The sequence below is a fragment of the Astyanax mexicanus genome, chromosome 11 (genome assembly GCF_023375975.1).
Source record: "Astyanax mexicanus isolate ESR-SI-001 chromosome 11, AstMex3_surface, whole genome shotgun sequence".
NCBI lineage: Eukaryota > Metazoa > Chordata > Actinopteri > Characiformes > Acestrorhamphidae > Astyanax > Astyanax mexicanus.
In genome coordinates, this window is record NC_064418.1 from 2,631,117 (window position 1) to 2,647,722 (window position 16,606).

Sequence of the window (16,606 nt, forward strand, 5' to 3'; positions counted from 1 at the left end):
CCAATGTCATATGAATTTAGGTATTTCAACATTAAACTGTATTATTATTATTATTATTATTATTATTATTTTAATAATGTAGGCCTATAAGTATGTATGCAAGTAACAGAGGCAAAGAAGGCACTAATATGTAATATCCTGTACTTTACAATAGTGGGTCACATTGAGATTAGAGCCTCTGAAATGTAAAAAGCAATAGGGTCGATATTGTAAAATAAACAATATATTTTTATCACGTCATAAAATCAAAATTAAAATAAAGAAAACACATCTAAACCCTTTAAACAGATTCCATATATAGTGCTTGATGTATGTGTCCGAGACCTATGTACAGTACACTATAGTAAACAAATATACTAGATATTCTTGCTTATAATGGCACTCCAAAACATTGAGGTCATAAAGAAAACACATTTTAAATTATAATTATTTATTATGTGCTGAACATTTGTCACATCATATGAGTTTAGCAAGAAATAAATGACAAAATACATTGATTTTTGAACAAATCAAATTTCAGTAACAAATCAACATCAAAACCATTCCCTTAAAACGTAATGTGCTTTATCCGTTTTTAACTGCGCATTTGATGCATACTGTATAATATGTATATGTATAAGTATATGTTAGGCAGAGAAGCACGTTCTTCCTAAGCACAGTAACTGGGTAATTGGAGTGTAGCTATTATAGTACAGACATGTTTCTGGACTGCTTCATTCACAGTAAGAGAACACACACACAAAAAAATAAAAACGTATTAAGAAATATAGGTTGGGGGTAATCATAACTGACATATAGAAATGCCAGGAAAGGCCCTTATAATCTGCAAACCTGCTGCTCATCACCACTTCCTGAGAACAATAAACTGAAAAAAGATAAAACAATAAAAAAATGTGGAAAAAACAAACAAACAATGGTTTTGGTTTGACAAAAGAGAAAGGAAAGGTGCTTACAATATGTCGACTCCCAAAGACAATAAATAATAACCAGATGATTCTGTTAAATGCTAAATGCAATTACAATTACAGGCTTTAAATACGAATACAATACATCACTTTATATAGTGTAGCAGAGCTATAACTGGATTTTATGATCATGGTTTGGAATTTGAGCAGCACCCACAATCTTCCATTTATTAATATTTCAATATTTTCCATTATTAACCATTGTGTGCTGATCATTGCTGATTTTCCAATGCTTCTGTTTCTGAGGTAATATTTACAATATGGATTAGAATATTCATAAAATATAATACAACAAAAAAAACATAGGGATCAAAATGGAATTTACTTTTTTTTTCTGTGAAAAGAGACTATCACATGTTTAGCTGTAGTTTAAATGTTATGCATTGCTGAATGTGCTGCAATTAGAAGCCATATCTGTTATGGACTACATGTAGAGAAAAAAAGAAAGAAAATTAACCATAAGGATAAAATGGCATCAAAATTATGAGATACATTCATTCCAGAAAGAGCCAGCATCACAGGAACACCACAGAGAATGGAATGCTGTAAAAAATGGAGCACCAAACAGTGACACTGTAGCTGCGTCCCAAAGCCTAGACTGTATTTTTCGGCTGTTATACGTCAAATAAGAGAACAGCACCATAAAAACTGGGAGAAAATTGTGGGAAACAAAGCCTTCAGAGCTTGTTTTAAATTGTTTTGTGCCTCAAATGCAAAAGATGACAACTTTCTGATAAGGAAAGGAATTAGTGCCAAATTAAAAAGTAAGCACTAAAGTGGGAAAATGTAAACGCGAATGTAAATCCACAAAATGCATTGCTTTTCCTCACTAACATGCAGAATACCTGCTAAAATAAAATGCAAAATCACTGTTACATTACATTTCACTGCACTTAATTTTCAATTTCATGTAAGAATCAACAGCTCAACTGCATTATATTCCACTGTGTGTGGCTTCGCTGCGAATGTTTCAAATCAAACCACAATGCACAGGATTACAGTTCGTCTAGGAGCACCGCAGTAATTGTGCCAAAAAGAAATGTAATAACAGTCCAATTAGAAGCCACCACTGAAATTAAGGGTGGGACTGAGAAACCAGTCAGAAGCGAGTACTCAGCTGTGCTTTCAAACAGAGAAAATGTCTTTTGCGACAGAATATAAGGACAAAAAATAAAACACTCTAATTCTATAAATGAAGGCTGCCACAGTTACAGACTAACATAATTCCAATAAATTTTAAGTTTTTAAGTTTTAATGTTTGGTTAATCTTTTTACGTGATGCTTCCACTTATTGAGTTTTACAATGACTGGTTTCTCAGCCCTAAGTTCTGATTGGACAGTGATTAAATTTAATTTTGACACGAATACCACACTGCTCCTAGACGAAATGCAATCCTGTGCATTGTGTTTTGCTGAAATGCATTTAAGCTGATTGCATTTTAAGTGCAATAATTCTGGCACAAATTCAGCGGTGTTTGGTTTTGAAAAAGTCAATTCTTGTATACCATTTTTCAATAAAGAGACCAATAAAGTGCAGTGAAATGAAATCTAATAATATAATAGTGGTTTTGCATTTCATTTTGGCATGTGTTCTGCATGTTAGCAAGGAAAAGCAATGCATTTTGTGTTTTGCATTTATATTTTCCACTATATCACTGTAGTGTTTGCTTTTCAATTTGGCACTAATTCCTCTGGTGAAATCACCAGACTGTTAATTTGTGTAATTTTTAAGATACTAAGGAGGAGTCTTAATAGGACAAACCTAACAACAGCCCACTCCACCTCAACCTAAAATGAATTGGAATGAAGTAACTTTTTAAATTACAGTTTTTGATAAGAATTTATGTAAGAATGATAAATTGAGAATATTTAAAGTAAGGGAAATATTGGCTCAAATTAAAAAACAAAAAACTTTATTGTGCATATCCTTAAATCTACAATTGTAATCTTTATTAAATTAAATAGTATTCACATATAAGCAACTATCCAGTCTTTACAAAAAACACCATTAACCCGATTCCCTCAGCGCTCACTATGCCTTACGTTTATTTCATGCTCACAAAAATAAACAGATAAACAGATAAACAGACACCACGACACGGCGCATGACGTTCCAAACACAATCATGCCGCAGCGTTCCTCACGTTCACTGCACTCCTCACTCAACCGGTGATGAAGATGAAGGAACAGCTCAAATAAAACTTTAAAGAGTTAAAACAGAGAACCCAGGTCATTACACAACTGGGTTTTAATGGGAAAAAGACCAAACTGGAGAGGATGCCAGATCAATACCGACTCCTCACGAGTCCAAACCGTCCAGAAACTCTCCCTCAGTGATGAGCTCCAGCTGCTGCAGGACTCTTCTGGAGCTGGGGGGTGGGTAATCGGCGGGGGGCTGAGGGGAGTGGCCTGAGCCGCTGAAGGAGGAACAGAGTGTTTGGAAGAAGGGCACCAGCTGAGTGATGGATGATAGAGAACGCAGAGTGAGCAGTGGAAACTCTATAGACTCTAATGTGGATTCACCAACGGTTCCATTCAGCTCCTGAAACACAGGGCATCACATACAGATAATTTACTGTGTAATAGGTGTAGGTGTAGAGTAATCACTGTTTTTTCTTTTGATACAGTAATTTTAAATAAGAAACAATGATTTTTTAAGTGTTTATTTATTTTATTGTTGATGATTATGAAGCTTACAGCCATTGAAAACCCAAAAATCAGTGTCTCAGAAAATTTGAATATTATATAAGACCAATTGGTACCTTCGACTACAGAGTGTGCAGTGTGCCAAGTCCTGCTGGAAAATGAAATCCGCATCTCCATAAAAGTTGTTCTCAGCAGAGAGAAGCTGTAAGGTATGAAGTGGTGTAAGATTCTGTGAGAAAACAAAAAACTGCACTGACTTTAGACTTGATAATAAAACACAGTGGATCAACACCAGCAGATGACAGACATGACTCTCCATTAAACCATCACTGACCATCAGTAAATTTTACATTTCATTTAAAGGAAATCAAGAGATCAGAGTCTAGAGGAAGAGTGGAGAGACACACAGTCCAAACTGCTCGAGGTCTAGTGTGAAGTTTCCACCAATCAGTGATGGTTTGGAGAGACATGTCTGTCATCTGCTGGTGTTGATCCACTGTGTTTTATTATCAAGTCTAAAGTCAGCGCAGTTTTGTTTCCCCACAAAATCTTACAGCACTTCATGCTTCCCTTTGCTACTGACAACTTTTATGGAGATGTGGATTTCATTTTCCAGCAGGACTTGCCACACTGCCCACTCTGTAGCCAAAGGTACCAATTGGTCTTATATAATAATCTTATTTTCTGAGACACTGCATGTTGGGTTTTCATTGGCTGTAAGCCATAATCATCAACAATAAAAGAAATAAACGCTTAAAATAGATCACTCTGTGTGTAATACATCTATATAAAATATGAGTTTCACATTTTGAACTGAATTCTGAAATAAAGTAACTTTTCTTTAATTATTTGTACCTTATTTTCACCTTTAAATGCATTAAAACATATTTACCCCATAGCGATGGTGAAGTCCTTCTAGTATTCGGACCACGTGAGGTTTACACTCCTGTTCTCCTTCCAGCAGAGTGGTCCCTGGACCATCATAACTGTCTACATCCACTTCAGGCACAAACGCCCAGCGATACCTATTACACACATTCACACAAAGACACAGTAAAATAAACTACAAAATATATAAAACCTAATCCAATGCGAATATGAAAACTCCAGCATCCACACACACACACACACACACACACACACACACACAGGTAAAGTTATAGCTGTATTGTTTTCTCACATCTGAAACAGAGGCATTCGCTCAGGGGGGAAAGACACAGCAGTGTCCAGGAACTTGCAGGCTGACAGATACATGTCCAGCTCCGCCTGCGGAAAAGTCAGCAGGCCGTTCTTCTCCTGACCACCTCGTTTATTCCTACACACATAAAAAAAAAACATTAATTTACATTAATTTACATTTTACGGCATTTAGTTGATGCTCTTATCCAGAGCGACTTAACAAGGTTCTTGCTATTACAGAATTTGGCCAATTTAGAGTTAGGAGTCTTGCCCAAGGATTTTCATTGGCGTAGCACAGCATTCAGTCACTCAGACTGGGAATTGAACCCTAGTCCTTCACATGATGTGGTATCTCACTAGCAGGGGGTGGTGTTATCCACTGCACCACACCAACATCTACATTATATTCAATCAGCCATATTATGGCATGCATAAAACACTGTGGGGAGAACTGTTTTTTTAATTTGTGAAAAATTTGAGGATTTATTCTTAAAAATGTAAAGATTTTAAGACAAATTGTAATTAGTACAGTAAGGCTGTTTGCCCAGAGAGGTGTGCTTTGTAAAATCTTTGTGCTCTTGACTCACTTTGAATTATCTTTTTCCTCCAGCAGAGTCTTCTCAAGTCTGGCATAAATACGAATCTACAAAAAGAAAGAAAAAAAGAAAGAAAAAGGTCGATTTTTTTTCCCTATTTGTCACATAAACGAATACAGAAGATGAGAAATGACATCAAAAACTAACAGAAGACGTTTTAAAGGGTAAGAGATCACTCACTAATTCAGTAACCATGATTGGCCAGAGGGAGGTGAGGTGCTGTGGGGAAATCCTCAGCAGCAGAACACGAAACATCAGGAACATCTGAGCCGCCATCGCAGGAGTTTGTCCCACTCGCAGATTCTCAGTCAGACGCTCTGTGTAACGTGTGTGTGTGTGTGTGTGTGTGTGTGTGTAGAGAACAGGAATAAAAAAGAATTAATGAAAGTTTGCTTAAATTGGGTGTAGGCTGTTTATTTCCAGATTTAAACACACACACAAACAAACAGTATTTTAATATATATAAAAAAAGTTAGACTACAGAAAAGTGAGAAAACTGCATCCAATGCTTCAAATGAGTAACTATTTTAAAGAAGGGAAAAATAGTATTTTTAATTTTGGATCAATTTTATCACTTTTTTTATTACAATTGCTAAAGAAATGCTGGTTTAATGGTATATTTGAGGTAAAAAATACAGTAGAACGAGAACAAATTGTAACATTCTGACTACTTAACCCGCTGTGACATGAATTTTATTTAATTTGGCGGTGAAAAAACAAGTACTGCTTAACTTAAAAAAGAGGTCTGACTGCAAATGAAAAATAATAATAATAATAATATTGTCATATTGATGCACATATACAGGATATACTGTACTTTATCATTTTATCTAACATTATATTAATCTTATCAAGTGTTTTTGCTCCAGGTAGAATGTTAAACAAAATTAGTCCACCTCATTTTATTGAATAAAGGCTTGTCTTGTGACATTATATTTAAAAAAATAACATTAAAAATGAAAGGGATTCTGTGATTACAAATAATAAATGGACAACAGAGAGAACAAACAAACACAATAAAGATTCCAGAGGCTAATTATAATTAGTGTAACTACTTTTTGATAGAGAATAAATATTTAGTTTTTATAATAAAACATCTGGTGGGCTGCTGATTGTGATGCAAATATTATGTATATATGATGTAATGTATGTAATGACCTTCCCTTAAAGCAATTCTGTATATCAGTACCTTGTATTAGAGGAAGGTAGAGGTGGTATTGGTCCGTCTCTCCGCTGAACATGGCGAAGGCCTGGCGCTTCAGTAACATGGGTCTCTGCTCAGCGCTGTTAAACAGCTTCAGAGAGCTGCTCTGCATACCTACAGATACACATATACACCGTTTATAATGACTCTAAAACCTGAACAAATAAATACACAAACAAGGAATAGGGGCGGGGATCATACAAACAAATACATTTATCCCAGTGTAATAATGACGTTATTGACCATGAAAATACTGTACTCACTCATCAAGTCCTTGAACATGGTCTTCTCATGGGTTAGTAGATGATCTACAATGGATTTCCAACTAAGGTACAAAAAAGATTGATTTTCTAAACGCAGGCAAAAAACACACAGACTGGCACAAAATGATAAATCTGATGGTATAAAATCCATAATTTAACACTGAATGTTTATGCCCTTAAGCTGAAAGCTTATAAATATAATACAGTAATTCAAGCTTATTCACTAGTAAGTACTAAATATTAAATCAACAAAATACTGAAATTACAAAAGTGAGGAAATAAAATTCTGCTAAATTTAAGCTTTTATTTATCTCTACTAGTAGCTTAAATTTAAAAGCTTATGATTATGTGTTCCAGCACGTATATCTGTGCAGTGTGAAGCTGCTTTTACACAGAGCATTGAAAATTTACTGCTGCTCTTTTAAATGGAAAGTAAACTGAGTTGGATGGCTGCGAGCAGTGCACGCTGCACAAAGTGACCTCAGTGTGTAAACAGCATGGAGCAGCATTTTATCTATTATTAAGCTACTATTATTACTATCTGATGCAGAAAGTGAGAGTCATACTGGCAGGCGCAGGCCGGCTCCATGGTGAAGAACATGGGGTCCATAAAGAGCTCCAGCACTTCTTTCTTCCAGGCCCGTTTGGTGTACGCATACCCGCTGAGACTGCTCAGTAACTGTGCCCCCGCACTGAAACTGGGCATGTTATAGGCACTGACAGAGAAGAGTGTGTGTAGGGTGGGGGGGGGATGGGGTGGGGGGGGGGTGGATGGGGGCAGAAACAAATATATAGTTCTTAGTTAGTTTTCCTACTAATTCAGCAGGTCTTACCGCTGGGTGGTGGTGGTGCAGGGATGGGTTACTAAGTTAAGTAAAGCTAAGCTAAGTAAACAAAACTGTAATTCTTAAAAAAAAAGTATATATATTTTTTGAAGTCAAACAAGCTCAGGAATTTAATCCACACAGATTTCTCTAATGAAAACTCTCACCTGTTTATTTGGGTGAGTAAAGTGCTTTTGTTTATTTACAGTATGCATAAGTTTCCAGATTTCCACTAAGGCTGGGTGCAGCAGCATTAGCATTAGTGGCTAACCAATAGCGCTAACCAATACCACTAGCTACACTGAGGAACCCCAAGGAACCCTGAGTGCTCCAGCCTCGATGAAAAGGATTTTAAATGCGCTTTATAGTGCAAAAAATACAGTATGTCATTCTGAAATATAATAATCCATCTGCAGCCCAGACACTCTTGAAACACTATATGTAAAAGTTTCACATTTAACAATAACAAAAAAAAAAAAAACAATATGAAGAAATACAAAAATTATATTTCTCCTAATGCATAGTTACCTGTGATTTTTCAGGTAGGGAAATACATAATACATGAGGCGGGAGATGAGCGGCACGGCCTTCTCCTTCTCATCACTGCGATACACCATATCCAACAGAGGGGCGAGGACCTGAAGGAGCACAGACACATACCCGTGCTCATGTGTTTTGTAATGTGTGTAAAGTGTGTTTGTGCACATATATGGAAGTGTATTGAACTTTTACCTCAGCCAGCAGAGCCAGTGCCTGTACGCTAAACACAGACGGAGCTGAGGACACCATGGCACCGCCCTGACCAACAGACTCTGAAAAGGGAAAAAAAAAACGGGGTAAATGTATATGGGAAAAGACAGGAAATATATAATTAGGCTGCATGAATATTACCAAATACGAATATGTGCAATTATTCACAATTTATCTATTAACCCAAACATTTACATTAACTTAGCTTACCGTATTTCTTGCACTATAAGGCGCAATTAAAATCCTTTAATTTTCCCAAAAATCGTCATGTGTGCACTGCTGGAGCAGCATTAGCATTAGCCACTAACAGCACTAAGCTCTTTTGCAGTTCAGAGGTGAGTATAACGGACTGTAGTCTGCGTGTTTACTGTGTTAAAACATAATACGCTAAATTAACTGCTAGCTAATATCACCCTGGCTTACCGCAACACTCAGTGCTGTCGAGTTAGCCACTAATGCTAATGCTGCTGCACCTTAGTGGAAATCTGGAAATCTAAGCTTACTCATCCAAATAAACAGTTTTCAGGAGAGAAATCTAGATTAGATTAACACCCAGCGCTTCTTTGACTGAGAAAATGATTTTTTTAAGAATTACAGTTTTGTTTATTAAGCTTAGCTTTACTTAACTTAGTTAGTTACATTCCCACCACCCAGCAGTGAGGTCTGCTGAATTAGAAGAGAAACATGGCGACACCCCTGTTCCTTACTAGTGTTGCGTAATGCTCCTTATATTCCAGTGCGCCTTATAGTCCAAAAAATATGGTAAGGACCTCCAGGCACTTTCTTAATAATGTGCTTTCCACATCTTTTATACATGCCCTCTTTAAAATAAAATATTATTGATGGCTTTCTTTATGAAACATATTTGCAAAAAACAAGACTAAGAAAAAATAAACACTATTCTTTAAGTGAAAATTATTATAAACCATTTCAGCACAAAGTGCACATGTGTTCACACCATTACAGTCGTTGCCTTCAGGTTCTTCCTCATCCTCCTGCAGGCAGATCTGAGGCTGTGCTTTCACCTCCAGGTTACGGCTCAACCAGCTGGTCTGCTCCAATGAGGAGCCGGCCACACCCCCCACCGCCTCCAAGATACGCTGGGTCACTTCCTGTTTACAGCAAATTTCCACAGAAACAAGCATTAATTTCTGATTATAAAAAACAAATCTTAAAATGGTCCATAACAGGATTAATACATATATTTCACGTTTTAGTAGATGTGAGTGCATGCACATTACCTGCAGTTCTCTAGAATCTCGCTTATTGTCCATATTCGGGAGTCGATTTACAAAGTCATTTAGGATTCTGTGTGCAGAGAAAAAAAACAATGAACAATGAACAAAGAACAATGAATAAACTTCATAAACAGTATTTAAAACATGGTGTAGTGCACCCAACTGATTTAAACATACATATGCATACAAAGAGAAAGAGCATTTTTAAAGAAACTGAGGAGAAACAGGACAACTACACGTATAAAAGTTACTAAAAAAAATTAATTATCAAAACAGCGCAAAAAAAGGAAGGTCATAAAATTAAATATATCACTTCAATTTTGTCTCTTTTTTCTTAAATATAAAAGACGAGTACAAAATCAGATTAGCATTTATTATTTAAAAATTATTTTTAAAATGTGTTTATTTTTTTTTATAAAAGAATGAATGAATATAGTCAATAAAATATATGCAATGGAAAAAATTACATTTGCTATTAGGCTGCAGATGTCAAAATTCAAAATTGGCAAAACTATGGTCAAAATGAGGAACAATTTACATGAAGAATGAAAGACCAGATTTCATTAAAACACAAACAGACTAAACTAAACTACTACCCAAAAATTTATTATAAATGATTTTATTCCTTTCATTTCAGTTTTACGTTTTTTTTTTTATGTTGAAGGCATAAAAATTGTACATTTCTTTTGTACAGAATGTCAATTCTTGGAAGTACGCACGGGAAAAATAAAGAATAACAAAAAATAATAATAAAAAAATATATATATTTTTTTACAAGCTGTCCCACTAGTTGTTCTTTTTTTTTTTGAGATTTCTAATCGCCTACTCCACATTTATTCACAAATCAATAATCATTACACTGCAATAATAAATACAATCAGTGTGCAGACTCACCCCAGGAGCAGGAAGTGTCCGGGTGGGGCGAGGTTGAGCTGAACAGACTCTCTCAGCAGACAAAGGAGAGGCATGATGTTGTCCTGAAGAGCCTGAGCAGGAAGACTGAGGACAAAACAAAATAAATATATGATATGTATTGGCGTGGTCACTTTGCATAAACTCGGTTTATATAAGTGATATATAAAAAAGCTTCATAATGTGCTTTTGCGACATGGAGCTATTGTGATATAAAACATTCCACATCGTGATATATGATTTTTCCCATATCGCCCAGCACTAGTTGTAACTAGATAATAACTAAAGACTCATGGATGAAGGTAGAATGAATGGGTTGTTTTACCTCTGAATATAAGCATAGCAGAACTGCAGCATGGGAACATCCACTAAAATAGGCTTTTGCTGGAGGGAGAGAAGAATAGACATTAATATAATCAGCTGTAGAATAATAGATTTAGAAAGTCAGGAAAGTCTCAGATCATAAATTAAAAAAGGGTCAAGAGGCATGGGCCATGGTCAGATATGACAAGAACTTGGCCCAAACTCAAACCACAGCAGGTCTTTTTGTGGTATAAAAGTGTACCTGGTCTCCCTTGATCTGATTGGGCTTCTTCACCACCTCCTTGACGAGATGCAAAATGGCGTCAGTGTGGAGGGTGTTCAGCGACTTCACCAGATCCACGATGGTCATCTGGGAATCACTGACAGCTGGAAGGATCTGAACGAACAAACAAACACACATGTAAATACAAATGTGCACACATGCATACACATTTACTACAATGAATAACGTCATATATATTTAACGTACTGTATTTTTTTGCACTACAAGGCTATAAGACTTAAAATCCTTTAATTTTCTCAAAAATCATCAGTGCACCTTGTAATCCGGTGCTCCTTATGTATGAATTCTAACAGTTATACTACCAGGTATTAAGGAGCAGTAAAGCCACTCCACTGAAACACAGTGTTATTAAGGAGTTTCAGTTTAGCAGTGTTAGCATTAGCCGCTAACAGCATTAATCTCTAGCTCTTTTGCCATGTAGGTGAGTATATCGGACTGTAGTCTGCTACTAACCCCGGCTATCACTGCTGGAGCAGCATTAGCAGCAGCCGCTAACCATGCTAAGGAACTTAAAATGCGCCTTATAAACCGGTGCGCCTTATAGTTAGAAAAATACAGTATAATATCTACAGCTATGTCAATAAATCTGATGTTTTCCACCTTGTTTTTCGAGCGTCTCTTTCGGCTTCTCCTGCTGTTCCACACAGCGGCCATGGAGGCCATGACCTGCGACCCGTACAGCTGGGTCAGCGGCATCAGGAACCCCAAAATCTTCTGCTTCAGGATCTAAAGAGCATAAAAAACATCAACTTAATGCATTAACAACATAACAAATACCAGTATACAAAAGTAATACTACTCCAGACACAGATCTATAAACCAATAAACCCAGGGAACTGCACGTTTATTCACCTTTGTGCTTTTGAAATAAACAGAGGCCGGGGAGGATCTGCTGCTGCTGCTGTGGCTCGAATCTGCACCCTTTACCACACCCCACAGCATGGCCATGGTGCTGATCATGTGTGGAAACTCCTCCAGGATGGCGTTGCAGGCGTTCCGCATGTCTGTAGCATCAGAGCCTGCGGACTACAGAGAGAAAAAATAAAAACTTATAAATCGCTTTATTTACTCTGTAACACTTTATAATAACTTTCATTAATATACCAATAACTAATGATTAATAACTGTTATTTTTCACATTTTAAGAAACTAAAAAGTGGCTATCGCAACCAATGAATGCATCAGCAACATGAACTGCAATTGATAAACATTTGCCCGGTTTTAAAATTCGTATTTACTAGCAATTTATTAATATTCAAATTCAAAATGATGAGCTCATGATTTGCTAACATCTCTAATATAAATATCCATGCTGATAAATAAGTGTCTTGTGAGCATTTGTTAATATACAAATTCTGATTAACTAATGTTTTGTTTACATCTTCATCATCATTAGTTAAAAATATAAATGACAAAAAAAGTTATTATAAGTTATTATAAGTGTTACCATTTACTCTAATGATTAGATTTATTTGGAAAACAATTGCTAGATATCATTTGCAATATTTTAAAAAATGATTTAAGATCATTTGCTAGTGTGTGTGTGTTTATGGTTTACCTTCTTTTGTTCTAAAAGGCAGTAGTGTGTGATGGTGGTGAGTCCCTCCAGTAGAGTGAGAGGATAGTCAGGTGCAATATTCTCCCTCTTCAAGATACTGCTACACACACACACACACAACATTATGTGTAAATAAAATGTACACAATGCACAGCTTAATAGATATTTATTTATTGTTATTAGCCAAAGCATTTAATATTATGGTTCTTATGTGATGTATAAAAGTCACATCATTACTTAAAAAGTCTTGTTTTCTTTTTTTATTCAAATGTGTGTCTCTATTTCTATTTGAAAATCAATTAGACAATTAGTATCAGATCAGATAACAAATGATACACTTATAGTACCTATAAAAACAAATATTAATCTGATTGGACATTGGACATTTTTTTTATGTCGAAATAATTTCTACAAAGTAATCTCAATAAAATATATATAATGTAAAATAAGGGACTTTAAATTAACGGACCTAATTAAATCCATGAAATTGATTACAGTGGTTTTATATTTGGTGAATTTAGAATTAGAATTGATTGTTACCATATGAAGGATTTTTTAAAGTTAAAACTGTTCTGAAATCTGTTTTTTTGTATATGTTAAGTTAGTACATTTAGTGACACTTTTTTCAATAATTTAATATTTTCTATTTTTTTCCCCACATTTCTTCCAATTTAGCTACATATCCCCCGATCACATCACTTTGCCTCTTTTTGAACTGCTGCTGATGCAGCATCGTCAAGTAGCATCATTACAGCGCACTCGGAGGAAAGCGCAGCGACTCGGTTTCGATACATCAGCTCACAGAAGCAGCCTTGTGCTGATCCACATCACCCTCATCAGGAGTGATGAGGGGAAAGAGCGCTATCTACTGTACCCACCCAAAGAGAGAGTGTGCTCTCTCAGGGCTCTGGCAGCTGATGGCAAGCTGCAAGGCTGGGAAATCTGTTGAGTGCTAATTTGTATTTACCTGTGAGAAGACTTGATGCTCTCGTGCTCGTGCTGTTTAACCAGCTCGTCCAGGTTCTTGCAGATCTGGGCGATGATTGGGGCCACTATGATGGCTAAAGAGCGTCCGAGGAACGGCAGCGTTCCGCAGAGCAGAGTCACCCAGGCCGGGTGCATGGCGAAGCCGTACTGCGGGCACAGAGCTCGGGCAGCTGCGGACACGAACATGCCCTGCGCCATGATGGGCTGGCTGGACACGTAGCGGACGGCCTTGATGGACTGCTGGAACATCATGGCCGTCTGCCACTCCCGTGCCAGGGCTGAAGAGGGGGCGTCTCCCTTGGCCTGGAGGATGTGGTTGATGTCTCCTGGCACTTTGGTCTGTGGAGGAGACACACAGTGCTCCAGCACTATCAGAGCCTTCAGCAGCTTCAGCAGGGCGATCTGGAGCGGGTGCTCAGCCCAGCTTCCATCTCTCCCGAAGTGGACCAGGCTTTCTTCTGAGAGCTCCCCACCATCCTCGCCCTGGTCTTCCTCGTGGATTTTGTTCTGGTTATGAGACTCTGCGCGCTGGCAGGCGTACATAGACGCAGAGAGGGAGAGGAGGACGTACTGCTGCACTTTGCAGCCCCACAGAAGGTTCCTGATGCTCTCCAGACTGTTTGTTCCTCCTGCTTCTCCAGCTTGGGCCTGCTGAGCCACGGTTATCAGCTGGGTCACCAGAGCAGTCATCACCTCCACACTCTTCACCTAAAGAAGAGAGTGGGAGAAATGGAGAGGATTAAACATTATGACACTATTATTATGAGGGATTTCTTTCTTAATAATATTTTTTATTTTTCGAAATAGAACATTACAAAGTACAAAGTCACAATTAAGCTCTTGAGACACTGTGTCCTCATATAGGGACACTACAACTTTGCTTCTTCACACCATGATACTTTATTTTTTTAAATGTTGGCCACAACATTTAACTCATATGGAGATTATTTAGTGTACCATCTAGTGATCATCTAGTTTTTTCTTTTTTTTTTTTGCCAAAACGCCTTCATGTACATAAAGTTTAGTTATTATACTTGTTAGGTCCTGCTAATCCTGAAATAGCTAGAAGAAATTAAAAATGCACACCAAGCAAAAATCTGGGTCTCAGGAGGTTTCAATTTAATGTAAATTATAGATTTAATATTGTCTATAAAGGATTAGAATTGGTCCCTAAATAGTAAGTGTTTTTCTCCTAGAGCCCCTAAGTGAATATTTTATTTTTTCCAACTGTATGAAATGTATCATTATGATGGGTTTTTGATGAATGGTACAATAGCACAATATTTAATTGTTCAGAGTTTGTAAAATGTTGTATTACATTGTAATAAAGAATAATAGACAATAGAACAATAGTTTTCATTGTTACATTACACAGTGCTTTTGTTCTGATTTAAAACACATTGTTATAAACTTGTCAAAAGAAGGGGAACCCAGGGAATTCAGGTTCCAACTCTAACCAAACACATCTGATCCAGGTAACAGATTCTCCACAATAATAATGACAGCATTGATATACAGCATACTGCTGCTTTACCTGCACTTCTCGGTTCCCCTGCTGTTGGCGGCCGCTCACTGTAGCATAAGCTGGGAAGTGGGATCGCAAGAAGCGGAGGCAGAGAGACGTGAGGAGCTCCAAAAGAAACATAGTAGGAGAGGTAGATGAAGAAGGTGAAGAAAGAGGAGAAGTCGGCGGCTGGTTTGGGTTCATGCTCTTCGGTTCCGGAGGGGTGGAGTTCTGTAGAGGGCCGTAGAAGCTGCCACCCTCCTGGGCCTGCCGGTGCCTCTGCAGGAGGTTCTGGACGAGGTTGAGGTGGGCAGTGGAGCTGCAGTCCAGAGCTGTGTTGGACAGAGCCTCTACAAATGGGGTAGAGCCACTCCTGACCAACGTCTCCACCACGGAGAAGGCGTACAGGACCTTGTTGAACTCGAACGGCTGCCGATAGAGCAAGACGTGGCGGAACAGAGAGTCGATGGCTTCCTGTCTCTCGCGCTGTCGCTTTAAGAGGCGGGACTTGGCCAGAGCTTCCAACTGCCCATCATCTTCATCGCTGGACAGAGAATCAGAGGCCTGGGTGCGGTCTGAGTCAACCCGCACCAAGCCATTAGCCACGCCCATCTCCCCATCGTTGCCATTAGCCACACCCACCTGCAGGTAAGGGGCAGAGCCTGAACTGGAGTTCTCTGTTGAGTTCTGGATGCCGTTGGTATCGGCAGACTCTGTGTGCTCGCTCTCTTCCTCCGCTACATCCTCTCGTTCCTCGTCCTCCCCTTCCGTCTCCTCACTTTCACTGCGAGAAATGACGGGGGAACTCGACGGCGTTTCACGAAGTTCAGGATCTTGTTCCAGGTTGAGCCAGAGCGCCTCACGGTCTACAACTGTAAAGTGATTCAGCAGATTGTCCTCCGGCTGGTTCAGTAGTGCCATGCCGTCTCCACTGGTCTTTGTGCCAGATCTGTCTTTGCCACTTAGTGCATTAAAATTACCTGTGGAAATAAGGGCACGGAGTGTTAGTAATGCAAAGCACCACTTTTAGATAGTAACGTATTTTTCGCACTATAAGGATTTTACAGGATTATAAGGCGCACTATCAATAAACGTCTATTTTGTGGTCTATTTTTGTATACACAAGGTACACCGGATTATATAGTGCATTATTATTATTGTTATTATTAAGACAGATTTCTCTCTTGAAAACTGTTCATTTGGGTGTGTAAAGCTCTTATCCAGATTTCCACTTAGGCTAGACAGACTGCGCCACACTGAGGAGCCCTGAGTGTTTCGGTAACCCACATATTGGCGTCATTAGCTAGCCGTTTGTCCCACGTTGCTTGTTTTTACACAGTAAGTGGAAAGGCTACAGTATGACATACTCGCCT

General features: G+C 38.0%; 1 protein-coding gene across 3 annotated transcripts in view; it reads right to left on the reverse strand.

Annotated features, from left to right (window-relative positions):
* Nucleotides 1-669: 669 nt before the first annotated feature.
* dop1b (DOP1 leucine zipper like protein B) overlaps nt 670-16,606 on the reverse strand; it is a 41,136-nt gene continuing 25,199 nt past the window's right edge. For 2 of the 3 annotated variants that reach the window (XM_049484717.1, XM_007227734.4), the window contains exons 21-40: nt 15,264-16,213; nt 13,710-14,437; nt 12,743-12,842; nt 12,037-12,210; nt 11,785-11,910; nt 11,143-11,277; nt 10,903-10,961; nt 10,560-10,664; nt 9,669-9,735; nt 9,386-9,539; nt 8,410-8,489; nt 8,206-8,315; nt 7,420-7,569; nt 6,854-6,915; nt 6,576-6,704; nt 5,567-5,703; nt 5,378-5,433; nt 4,792-4,926; nt 4,504-4,636; nt 670-3,507 (exon numbers count right to left, since the gene is read on the reverse strand). In XM_049484717.1, the coding sequence (XP_049340674.1) occupies nt 3,265-3,507; nt 4,504-4,636; nt 4,792-4,926; nt 5,378-5,433; nt 5,567-5,703; nt 6,576-6,704; nt 6,854-6,915; nt 7,420-7,569; nt 8,206-8,315; nt 8,410-8,489; nt 9,386-9,539; nt 9,669-9,735; nt 10,560-10,664; nt 10,903-10,961; nt 11,143-11,277; nt 11,785-11,910; nt 12,037-12,210; nt 12,743-12,842; nt 13,710-14,437; nt 15,264-16,213 (3,833 nt within the window). In that variant the 3' untranslated portion in view covers nt 670-3,264. The remainder of the gene's footprint in view (nt 3,508-4,503; nt 4,637-4,791; nt 4,927-5,377; nt 5,434-5,566; nt 5,704-6,575; nt 6,705-6,853; nt 6,916-7,419; nt 7,570-8,205; nt 8,316-8,409; nt 8,490-9,385; nt 9,540-9,668; nt 9,736-10,559; nt 10,665-10,902; nt 10,962-11,142; nt 11,278-11,784; nt 11,911-12,036; nt 12,211-12,742; nt 12,843-13,709; nt 14,438-15,263; nt 16,214-16,606) is intronic. The other variant, XM_049484718.1, reaches the window with a different exon arrangement.